The sequence below is a fragment of the Carlito syrichta genome, unplaced genomic scaffold (genome assembly GCF_000164805.1).
Source record: "Carlito syrichta isolate Samal-C Ts95f unplaced genomic scaffold, Tarsius_syrichta-2.0.1 Scaffold315077, whole genome shotgun sequence".
NCBI classification, from domain to species: domain Eukaryota; kingdom Metazoa; phylum Chordata; class Mammalia; order Primates; family Tarsiidae; genus Carlito; species Carlito syrichta.
Genome location: NW_007259173.1, coordinates 612,083 through 624,779, shown reverse-complemented (window position 1 = coordinate 624,779; position 12,697 = coordinate 612,083). Strand labels below are relative to the sequence as shown.

General features: G+C 38.0%; 1 protein-coding gene across 2 annotated transcripts in view; it reads left to right on the top strand.

The window, feature by feature from the left end:
* Positions 1 to 12,697, top strand: part of C2CD3 (C2 calcium dependent domain containing 3) — a 146,628-nt gene that overhangs the window by 62,726 nt on the left and 71,205 nt on the right. For both annotated transcript variants that reach the window (XM_008072276.2, XM_021706037.1), the window contains exons 14-17: positions 11 to 505; positions 5,138 to 5,289; positions 7,867 to 8,113; positions 11,100 to 11,280. In XM_008072276.2, the coding sequence (XP_008070467.1) occupies positions 11 to 505; positions 5,138 to 5,289; positions 7,867 to 8,113; positions 11,100 to 11,280 (1,075 nt within the window). The remainder of the gene's footprint in view (positions 1 to 10; positions 506 to 5,137; positions 5,290 to 7,866; positions 8,114 to 11,099; positions 11,281 to 12,697) is intronic.

Genomic DNA, 12,697 nt, shown 5'->3' with positions numbered 1-12,697 from the left:
TGTTTTATAGGTAACCATGGAGCTTGTGACAGATAACAAAGATTCCACTGGTGTCAAAACAAAGATAAGTAGCAGCACTCAACATTCTCTACTTTGTGCTCCTAAAAGTCCAGAAAAGACACTACCAGAACCTGGCCAAGATACTACCTGTACCAAAAATCCACAAAACCTAAATCAAATTCATGAGGAAACTGCAAAGAAAGCACAGAATTTGGTGCTCCCCAACCCAAAGTCACCAAGCCCTGTAGCACCAAATCCTTCAGCTTTGATGACTATGCCCATCTCCCACAATTCAGTAAATCAGACAAATGGATCAACAAAAGAGAGTGCTTTGCTGTTACATGTGCTGTTGATGGTGCCAGATGGAAAGGATTTCATTACTGGAGAATCTGAGAAACAACCATCATGCAATATTTATTTAAATTGCAAACTCTTCAGCACAGAGGAAGTCACCAGATCTGTCATTGCATGGGGCACAACACAACCAGTCTTTAACTTTTCTCAGGTAACTTTGTACATTCCATATGCATTAGGGATGTATCGGGGTGGGAGATAAATATGTTTCTCAAATCATAGCTCCATCTTAAATCGAGAATGTTCAGACTGGAAGGGACCTTTGTAATTACCTCACGTATAGATCCAGTCCTACTATTAGATGGGAAGAGGAAAAGACATTGTCATCATTTAAAACATTTTGTGTCTTTATTTCTGTTCTGAGTTCATATGGTTCCCACTATTTTACTGGAGTTTAGGATTCTATTTCTATCTGCTTCCTCTTCCCCATCTTTCCTGCATCTTCAATCTTTCCTTATTATTTTATTTACATATTCTCCTCACTTTCCTTTTTTTGATATTTATTTATTTATTCCAATAGCTTTAGGGGGTACAGATGATTTTCGTTACATAGATGCATAGCAGTGAAGAAGTCTGGGCTTTCAGTGTACCCACCACCCCCACCTATGCCTATTGTACCTGGTAGGTGATTTTCCATCCCTCCACCCCTTTCCATCCTCCCTCTTCTGAGTCCTCAGTGTCCATTAAACCATTTTATTTGCCTTTTTGGACACTTCGTTTAACTTCCACCTATAAGTGAGAACATGTGGTGTTTGGTTTTCTGTTCCTGCATTAGTTCATTTCGGATGATGTTTTTCAATTCCATCTAAGTTGCTGCCAAAGATGATATCTTATTCTTTTTATGGCTAAATAGTATTCCATGAGGGGTGGGTGGGTGTGTGTGTGTGTGTGTGTGTGTGTGTGTGTGTGTGTCTCACATTTTCATTATCCACTAGCAAGTTGATGGACATTTAGGTTGATTCCACATCTTTGCAATTGTGAATTGTGTTGTGATAAACATCCAAGTGCATGTGTCTTTTTTGTATACAACCCCTGTTCCTTTGGATAGATACCTAGTAGTGGGATTGCTGGATCCAGTGGTAGATCTACTTTTAGTTCTCTGAGAAATCTCCATACCAATTTCCATAGAGGTTGTACTACTTTGCACTCACACCAGTAGGGTATAAGCATTCCCTTTTTAGTACATCTGTACCAACATCTATTTTTTTAAAATGTTTTAATGATGGCCATTCTGACTAGTATAAGATAATATCTCATTGTGGTTTTAATTTGCATTTCCCTAATGATAAATGATGTTGAGTATTTTTTCATATGTTTCTTGGCCATTTGTATATCTTCTTTTTTTTTTTTTTTTTAGGATGTAGGATATAATTCAGGATTAGGTATACAAATGGTCATTGTACAGGTAAAGTTTAGGCCTCACTTTGGCCCCTACTTCACCTGGTTTGAGATCAGGTACTCTTATTGATGAAGTGTGCCCCTCCCTACCCCCTAGCAGTTTCCCACTACTGCCAATTCATTTCTTATAGTGTTAGATAATCGTTCAGGGTCCGCTTATGAGTGAGAACATGTGGTACTTTGTTTCTTGATAAATCACTGACTATTATAGATTTTTGAGAGATGTCTGTTTGTGTCATTTGCCTGCTTTTTAGTGGGGTCATTTGCTTTTTTCCTTGCTAATTTGTTTGAGTTTTGTAGATTCTGGATATTAGTCCTTTGTTAGATGTATAGTTTGCTAATATCTTCTCCCATTCTATAAGTTGTCTATTTACTCTGTTGATTGTTTCTTTTGCAGAAGCATTTTAGTTTAGTCCCACTTGTTCTTGTCTTTGTTGTATTTGCTTTTGGGGTTTTAGCCATAAATTCTTTGTCTAAATCAATATCCAGGAAAGTTTTTCCTAGGTTTTCTTCCGGAATTTTTATGGTTTCAGGTCTGAGATTTAAGTCTTTAATCCATCTTGAGTTAATTGTTGTATTTGGTGAAAGATAAGGATTAAGTTTCATTTTTCTGCACATAGCTATCCAGTTTTCCCAGAAGAGTCTGTCCTTTCCTCGGTGTATGTTTTTGTCAGCTTTATCAAAGATAATTTGGTGGTATTTAGGTTTATTTCTGGATTCTCTATTCTGTTCCATTGGTTTGTGTGTCTGCTTGCACCAGTACCATGCTGTTTTGGTTACTATAGCCTTTTGGTATAATTTGAAGTCAGGTAATGTGATGCCTTAAGCTTTACTCTTTTTGCTTGGGATTGCTTTGGCTATTCTGGCTTTTATTGTTGTTATTGTTATTACATATAAATTGTAGGATTGTGTTATCTAATTTGGTGAAAAATGATTTTGGTAGTTTGGGGATTGTGTTGAATCTGTAGATTACTTTGATCATTTATACACTACATATGGTATTTTAACAATGTTGATTCTTACAATCCATGGTCATAGTATGTTTCTCTGTTTGTGTCCTCTACAGTTTCTTTAATCAGTGTTTTGTAGTTCTCCTTGTAGAGATCTTGCACCCCCTTGGTTAAATGTATTCCCAGTTTTTTTAAGCGGCTATTGTAAATGGAATTGAGTTCTTGATTTGATTTTCACTTGGCCGCTATTGGTGTAGAGCAGTGCTACTGATTTGTATTTGTTAATTTTGTTTCCTGAGACTTTACTAAATTCATTTATCAAGTCCAGGAGTCTTTTGCAGAGTCCTTAGGATTCTCCTCCTTTTCAGTCTTATGGAATAGCTTCAGTAAAATTGGTACCAGTTCTTTGAAAGTTTGGTAGAATTCGTTTGTGAGCCCATCAGGTCCTGGTTATCTAACACATTGCCTGGCATGTGCCGGGTATACAGTAAAGATGTGTAAATGAAAGAAGGAGTTCAAAAGTGTCCAAACTGAATGTATCATTCCTTCCAACTCTGCTTTTGCTCTTTCTGTCTGTCCTAATTCACTTTATAATTTACTCAGAAACTTAAGTAGAACCTGAAAGTTGTCCTTAATTCTTTCTTATGTAATTATTCACCAGGTCCAGTAGATTCTGCAGACTTTATTATCTCTGGGATACAGCCCCTCACTTTTACTACAATGCCACTGCCTCCATGCAGTCTCCCACCCTCTTTCCAAATAGGCTTCTAACTGGTGTACCTGTTTCCAGTCTCTCTCTGTCTATCCTTTCCTTTATGCACCAACAGAAATGATATTTATAAGATACTAACCTGAACATTTTACTCCCCTGTTTAAACCCTTTCAGTGATTCCCTATAGCCTTCAAGAAAGAATGTAAATCTGTAATTTGGACTCCAAGACCCTTTGGACTTTAGGGACTTCTTCAGTGTCTACTGCTGCCACTCTTCCCTTCACACTAGGTAGCCCAGACATGCTCAAGCAGCTTCGAACTTCCTCTTCTCCTACCTCTGTGTCTTTACATGTGCTGTTTCTTCTGCCTTGAATTTCCTTCTCGGCCTTCATGATACCTACTAAGCAGAGCTTTTTGTATTAATTCTTGCTCAGCCATAAGATTTAGGGTTAATTTCTCCCAGAAACTCTATCTGAAACCTCCCTATTTGGAAATTAGGTTGCTGTGTGAATTTTAGGGTTTTTTTGGTTTCAGGGAAAGAAATGTACTTAGGGTACTTTATGTAATTAGAGTTTCTTAGATGGAAACAAGAGGAGCTCTGCTATGGGTCTCTGCTCTTCTGGAGTCTTCTTCCCCTTGTCATACTGTATATCATTTCTGGTTTCAGCCTTTTTGCCTCTCATGTTTGCTATTGGTGTCATCACTGGGGTTTATCTCCCCTCTGCTAATTCGTTGTTACTACAGCTTGAATTGCTTCAAATTGGTGAGCCCTTGATTCTACTATTAATTTGATGGAACTGCTCTTGGCTTTAGATCTTTGGTTCTCTTTGTGACATATCTCTTTCATTTACCAACTGGCCAATTCTGGAGTAATTTTATTTTATTTATTTATTTATTTTTTTTTTTGAGTTGGAATCTCACTCTGTCACCCAGACTGGAATGCAGTGGCCACTACCGGCCATCACAGCCTCGACCTACTGGGCTCTGATGACCTTCCACCTCAGCCTTCCAAGTAGCTGGAACTACAGGCGCGTGCTACCATGCCTGGCTAATTTTTGATTTGTTGTAGAGATGAGGTCTCATTAAGTTGCCCAGGCATGTCTCGAACCCGCGGGCTCAGGCAATCCACTCACCTCGGCCTCCCAAAGCGCTGGGATTACTACAGGCTGAGCCACTGAGCCCGGCTTGGAGTAATTTTAAATTGGAACTCCAGATGAGCAGTTGACTTTTATTTACAATAACACTTGGGCAGAGCCTTTTGTACCTGGCCATTTCATTTAATTCTGTACAACCAGTGGACTGGCTGCCCTTTGATAAGTGTTCAACCCTTGTCCAATCAGTAGTTATTCTTGTTTTAAAAACGTTTTTTAGCAGGGTTTACAAGAGATCATTTTGCCTTAGAAAGGGTTGAATGAGATTGGCAGGCACCATGTTTAACATGTCGGACAATCTTCTCCGTGTTCCCAAAGCCCCATCTATATGAGCTTTGTTGTCAGAGAACTCACACTATTTTTATCTGGCCTTTATAGGTTAGTCTCTAACAGCAGACTGCCATTGCTCTTGAGAATATAAAGTGTGTTTTATTTTAATGTCTTCAGCTCTTAACACTGCACATGCACACAGTAGACTTTCAGTAAATGCTTGTTATATAAATTAATCCTTTGTCTCAGCTGTGGGTTTTTGTCTTTTTTTTTTTTTTTTCCCTGGTTATTCCTCTTCTCCAGGTGATTCCTGTCTCTCTGTCTTCCAAATACTTGGAAAGGCTCAAGAACAATATGATGGTAATTGAAACTTGGAACAAGGTGCGGAGCCCAGGACAGGACAAGCTACTCGGGCTGGTGAAACTTCCTCTGCATCAGTTTTACATGTCATTCAAGTAAATGGGATCTTTTGGAGTATTCTTTATTTTGCATCTTTAACTTGTATGGACTGAAGAGGAATTCTTTTGATTTGCAAACATGAATAGTTCAGTCATCCCTTGGAGAACTTTTCTTTTTCGTCATTGTAGTTGCTGTTTTTTCTCCTTATTTTAAAGCAGTCTTACAGATACTGCTTACTTTGTTTCAGGCACTATGCTAAGAACCTTTCATACATCAAATCACTTAATCTTCATAACAACCCTCTGAGGCAGGTACTTTTTTTGCCCTGTTGTACTGTTGAGTTAATAAAGTCTCAGAGGTGCTAAATTGCTTGTCAGATATATCATAAGGTGGAACCAAAGTAAGAACCCAGATAGCTTGGCTCTAGAGTCCAAAAAGCTTTTTCTCTTCAGCAAAAAGCTCTACTGCCAGAAGTTACCACCTCACAAAACTAATGACTTACCTTTCTGTCATAGAACTTTAGCATTATTCATATCAACTATTTGCAAGGTTTCTATAATGAATATTGTCTTTTAGACCTTCAGATTTTATTTCTGTACCTCACTTTAACACCTAGGTGGGGTATTGATTAACCTGAAGGTTATTTCTTTCCTCAGTACAGACTATGCATCTGGATTTTAAAGTATATTATCACTTACCTCTTTCCTAGAACCCTTTTCATAGATCTCTGTTTTAAAATTTGTGTTTTACATTTTAAAAAGAACACTTTTGGCGGCATTATCTTATTTGACCCTTACTATAACCCCATAAAGTATTGTCATTATCATTAATTTGAACTCTAAGACCCTTTGGGAACTGACTATATGAACTTCTCCCAATTTACAAATGAGAAAGTTTGTCCTTTAATCTGGAAATGTCACTTAACCTTTCTGGCTTTCTTTTCCTCATCTGTAAAATAAGGGTGATAGTTGATTCCCTGTCTTCCTTGTACAGCAGTTCTCAGAATCTAGAGAGAAAATGCATGATCACACCTTCTATGAACAATTAAGTACTTACAATGGTAACGCTGGAAATCATGACCATGCTGAGGAGTCCTACTGGAATCATGGTTGTCTCTGTCTGCTGTAGGCTACTGACTTTTTCCCGTTTTTTAGCTGTGTTATTAGTTTGGTCTGATGTTCCCCTTCCACTTCCCTTCTCATTCCATTAGATCCCATTCTTTGCTGATAATAGTGTAAAACAATAGTAGCTACCAGTAAATGAGCACATTCTATGTACCAAGCATCAAAGCTGGTATTTTATACTTGTTATCTCAGTTTAGTCCTCATAATAGCCCTATGGTAAAGTTTTACTGCCTACATTTTGCAATTGAGGAAATGGACTCAAAAATGTTAAACAAATTGCTTCAGCAAGTAGGTGGTATTATAAATCCTGTAATAGAGCTTGAGTTTCAACTCAACCTCCTACTAGTTGTGTATCCTTAGCTAAGTTACTTAACCTTTTAAAACTTAGCTTTTCTTGTCTGTTAATAGTGGATAATATCAGCCAGGTGCAGTGACCAGGCATGGTGACCCACGCCTATAATCCCAGCACTTTGGGAGGCCGAGGTAAGAGGATTGCCTGAGCCTATGGGTTCGAGACCAGTCCTGGCAACTTGATGAGACCTCATCTCTACCATAAATTTAAAAAAAGATTAGCCAGATGTGGTGGCGCGTGCACCTAGTTCCAGCTGTTGGAAGGCTGAGGTGGAAGGATCGCCTGAGCCCAGCAGGTCGAGGCTGCAGTGGCCGGGAGCATGCCTCTTCCCTCCAGCCTCGATGACAGAGTGAGACTCCAACTAAAAAAAAAAAAGTGGATAATTGCAGCATTAGGATTAGAAACACTATAAAGTATCTATCACGTAGTAAGCACTCAGTATATGGCAGATATTATTAGTAATATTATCATCCAAATCTCACTTGCCAAACGTCAAAGTCCGCACTCTTCCTAGTTCACTATACCTCCTCCCTGTAAAATAATGCAATTTAGCAAGGCTCCACTAAGATACTGCTCAGATCACAGACACTGGATTTAGGGCTGTGATAATACAGACACATCAGACACATTCCATGCCCTTAAATTGCTACCTTTTGGACTTCTCTGCCTGGTCATTTATATTTGGTTGGTTACTGACAGATTTATACTTTTTTTTTTAATTTTAAAAATGCAAGACAGGCACGGTGGCTCGGCCTGTAATCCCACGCCTTGGGAGGCTGAGGTGGGTGGATTGCTTGAGCCCACGGGTTCGAGACCCACCTGGGCAACTTGGCGAGACCGCATCTCTACAATAAATCAAAAATCAGCCGGAAATGGTAGCGCTTACCTGTAGTTCCAACTGCTTGGAAGGCTGAGACGGAAGGATCGCCATTGTACTCCAGTCTGGGTAACAGAGTGAGACTCCAACTCAAAAAAAAAAAAAAAAATGCAGGGTACAATTCAGGGGATTCACACATTTTTTTTAAAACCACTGTTGCTTTTCTAGTTGTAGATCCACTTTTAACAAACTGGAAAAAATGAGTCAAGTAAGAAATGAAGCAACTCTATAACATGACTGGTGATTGTTATTAACTCATTCATAATTTCTTCTGCTCTAGAGATCCCAAGATTTCTCGCCTTCTGCTTGATGCCCAGTACCCAGTCATTGCTGTCGACAGCTACATGCCTGTGATTGATGTGTTCTCAGGCCACCAAAATGGGAGTCTTCGAGTCTTTTTAGCTATGGGTTCTTCAGATCAAATAATGACACTACAAAGATTAAAGAATGAAGAAGAAACACTGCCTCCCTTCAGCCCTAGGCCGTCCCATTTCCTGGACCAGCCATCTGTTGCATCTGTTGATATGGTAGTAACTAAACACTATGGTTTACAAAAAGTCATAATCTCATTTTTCTTGCATATTTTAGTGAATTCATTGCTCAAATCTTTATAATAGTAATAAGATGAAAGACTCAACAAAAGAAAATAACTTGTACTCCAGTGCTAGAAATCAAAGGAATCACTGGTATTTTTCTTTTGTGGTTTGAATGGATCGCTGTGTCCCTTCTTACTTCCCTGAATTTTTAAAGAAAATCTAACTGGACAATCAGATCTTAATTCTCTAATTTACTAACTTAATTGCCATTAAAAAAAAATTGGAGGTGGAGAGTGATCCCAAATGTAACCAGCAAAACCTAATTCTGTTTGTTGGGTAAGTTCATGTTGAAAAGTTGCAGGGAAGTGCCTGCATATCTACTAGTAACTTAAAAATATTTTTTGTACAGTGCTGTAAGATTGAAAAAGCATGTTGACATACTTCATCATGTTTATTTTCCTAACAACTATATGAGGTGGGTCAATGTGATTTTGAGATGAAACAGGGATTCAAAGAGGTTATGTTATTTGTCTATGGTCACATAACTAAGAGTGAGAGTGGGAGAAACGGGGTTCAGACACAGGTCTTCTAACTCCAAGTCCAGTCTTCCTTACACCGTATCATATACTACTATATCTTACATTTGTTGTTTTTACTTGGATAGCCAAATCTCAGCGTCCACACCATTTAAGTATATTATATTTTAAAATCTGAATCCAAAGGTCAAATTTAAATATCTCTAGCAGGGAAATAACGATTAGGAAATATCTATTAGCAGGTTATATTTTATTTGTATATTATGAACTCCAAGTTTTTCTTAATTATTTTTTAGATAATGCCTATCAATAGGTAATAGCATTCTTCAAATTGAAAATTGCATAAAAGCACAAATAAAGAAAAATCACCTATAATATTCCTAAGTCTGTTTAGGGTGTTATATGGCCCTCACCTCGTAGTGTAGACTCGGATTTTGTTATATTCCATACTAAAAGTTAGAAAATGTTTCTCACTATGAGCACAGAGGATATCCTTGAAAGGTTTGCCTGTGCTTTTCAGCCGGAACTGCCTTTTCCCAGTAATTCACCAAAATGACAAACACGAAGGGAAAGAGGAGGGGCACTTGATACTTGTTCTTCAAACCATTCAGAAATCATGGAGTTGTTCCTTTGGCCACATACATGCGAATCTACAAGAAAGGTGATACTGTAGACATCAAGGGAATGGGTACTATTCAGAAAGGAATGCCCCACAAATGTTACCATCCCAAATGGTAAGACAGGGAGAATACAGTGTCACCCAGCGTGCTGTTGGCATTATTGTTAACAAACAAGTCAAGGGCAAGATTCTTGCCAAGAGAATTAATGTGTATATTGAGCATATTAAGCACTCAAAGAATCGAGATAATTTCCTGAAATGCGTGAAAGAAAATGACCAGAAAAAGAAGGAAGCCAATGAGATAGGCACCTGGGTTCAGCTGAAGCGCCAGCCTGCTCCACCTAGAAAAACACTTGGTGAGAACCAATGGAAAGGAGCCCGAGCTGCTGGAACCTATTTCCCATGAATTCATGGCTTAATAGGTGTCAAAAATAAAAGATCTCTGGATCATAAAAAAAAAAAAAAAAGAAAGAAAGCTTTGCCTGTGAGGTTAGATATCTACAAAAACAATTGTTTTTCCTCTTTACTCATGTCTCTTATCCAGTTTACCATTATAGAACTGAATTATTAAATTGCTATAATACTGTAAGGCCAAATTAAGCAGTTTTTGTGACTATGAGAGGTTTTTCCCCAAAATTTTTTTGTTCTAGGGAATCAAATTGCAAGTTTTCCGTTTTCCTAAGGAAAATTTTTGAACAGGTATGCAATCTGTGTTCTTGATTTATTGGATTAGTAACTAGAATGCTAAACACGTATAAATCATACAGTCTTATTTTTATCTGAATCCTGAATTTCTCCTTTGAATATTCCTAATAATTGGTGTCTTATGTCTGCTGAGGTTGTGTTGACTAGAGATAAAGAACACTGACTCTGGAGTTAGACTATTTGAGTAGTCTAACTGAACTAAACCCTAAACCCTGGTTCCACTGTTATTAATTATGCATGTTAAATTAGCTAATAAGTGAAGTGCTTGGTATTGTGCCTGGTTCCTAATAAATACTTAATGAGTACATAATTAATTGTTATTACTAACAGTGTCTTTAGTAACAGTATATTCCCTACCTTACCAAGTAGTCCTTGCCAGTATTGGACAGTCCAGGTATTATCCCCAACTTCTTTAAAAATAGTAATTAATATCTGTTTGCTCCAAATATGTATTCTTTTTTTTTTTTTTGAGTTGGAGTCTCACTCGGTCGCCCAGACTGGAGTACAGTGGCCGCTCCCGGCCACCGCAGCCTCAACCTGCTGGGCTCCGGCGATCCTTCTGCCTCAGCCTTCCGAGTAGCTGGAATTACAGGCATGAGCTACCACACCCGGCTGATTTTTTGATTTATTGTAGAGATGAGGTCTTGCTGCCCAGGCGGGTCTCGAACCCGCAGGCTCTGGCAATCCACTCACCTCAGCCTCCCAAAGGCGCAGGATTACAGGCTGAGCCACCAAGCCCGGCTTGTATTCTTTTTTTAATTAAGGAAATAAACTTCTATTCTTAGTGTACTAAGCTTTTATTAGGGACAAATGTTGAATTTTATCAAATACCTTTTTAAGCATTTATGAGTTTGTCATTTTTTTTAATTTGTTCATTAATGCATTGAATTACATTTATGGATTTCTTAATATTGACCCAGTCTCATGGTCAGGTGTAAATCCTGCTTGGTCTAATTACAGTGAGCAGTTGTGAGAGTTATACACAATATAAGTTAAGTATCTGTTATAGTATCAACTAATTACATTTATTTCTTTATCTATATTCAGACTTCATACAAAAGCAGGAATACTAAACAAGTTACTCTTTAAAGTTCACCAGTGTTTCTGTTTCATATAGAGAGAGAACCAAGGAAATGGATTGATGGAGCACCACTTTGAGATCCATGTAGAGATGGTTAAAGGGCTAGCCCCACTTCAGGCAACAGTCTGGGGAGAAGCAGATTGTTATGTCCAGTACTACTTTCTAGTTCAAGACTCACAATCCAGTATGCTGAAAGGACCCGAGTTCTCTGAAAATGGTAGGTTTAAGAGTTAGGCCCTCTCATTCTTGTATGATTCTTTTACTGGTTATACTTAGAATGTTTTTTTTCTGAGTGAATTTTGTGTTGCTGAATGCTTTTGTCTAACCTGGGCAGTAAAACAGGAGATATGCCAACTTTTTATTTTGTTTTTAAACTGTTTTTGTAACTTTTTATTTTGATATAATTTCAAATTTATGTAAAAGTTTTTTAAATAGTACAAAGAACTTCTGTGTACTCTACCTAGATCTGCCAGTTGTTTATACTTTGCCCCATCTTGTGTCATTTATATGCCTTTTCACTCTCATCATCTATACACATACGTGGATTCTCATTATTCACAGTAGTTGTGTTCTATAAAGCCATAATACACACTGAATTAGGGGATACTGAGCCATTAGTCCTAAGGGAAATATGTACATATACACATCTCACATAGATTACAATCATAAATCCTACAAACAACTTATTCTGGTAGATTCTGTTTTCTTTATTACTAAAGAAAAAACGAGTTTCAGAGTGTTGAGTGATATGCTTAGGGCTGCCCCACTAACAGGTGCCAAGGCTGGGATTCAAACCCCATCCAACTGGACCCAGAACCAGTGCTTCTTGCACTACTCTGCACTGCCCCCTACTGTCTCCATATTCTGGTCATCTCTAAGCGCTAAAACAAGAAACCAGACTCTTACCTCCTGCTGTTGTTTTAAGCTGGGAACAGATCAGGCAATTCAAATTTTTGCCAATCAGTGAATATCCAAGAATGACTGCCAAAGCTCTTCCAGTATTGATTTTGAGGTTCAAATAAGAGACTTGCGTATGCCGACTATATAAAGAACTTTTACAAATCAATAATTTTTTTTAAAAATGGGCAAAGGATCTGAATAGACATTTCTTCAAGACATACGAATGGCTAATAAGCACATGGAAAGATACTGAGTATCAGTAGTTATTTGGGAAATGCAAATCAAAACCCCTATGAGATACCACTACACACCCCCTAAGATGGGTATACTTTAAAAAAAAAAAAAAAAAAGAAGCTAACAAGTGTTGGCAAGACTGTGGAAAATTGGAACCCTCACATATTGTCCACCAGCAAAGAGGTCACTTTTTTCTGAATTATCGGAATCTTAGAAAACCATAGCTGCTAGAGAAATGGACCTTAATGAGAGTAACACAGTCAGAAGATATAGGCTCTGTAGCTGCTAGAGAAATGGACCTTAAGTGCAGTGTGCAGGTTTGTGACCTACTAGCTCTAAGACCTTTGAGTTAAATGTGTAACCTCAAGGTGTCTATATCCTCATCTGTTAAGTAGTAGAAATAAGTATCTGCTTTGTTTTCCTCTCAGGAATATTGTGAGGACAGAACTGAATATTGTATATTAAAGTACTGTCCTACTACATATAAAACCCTAAGTGAT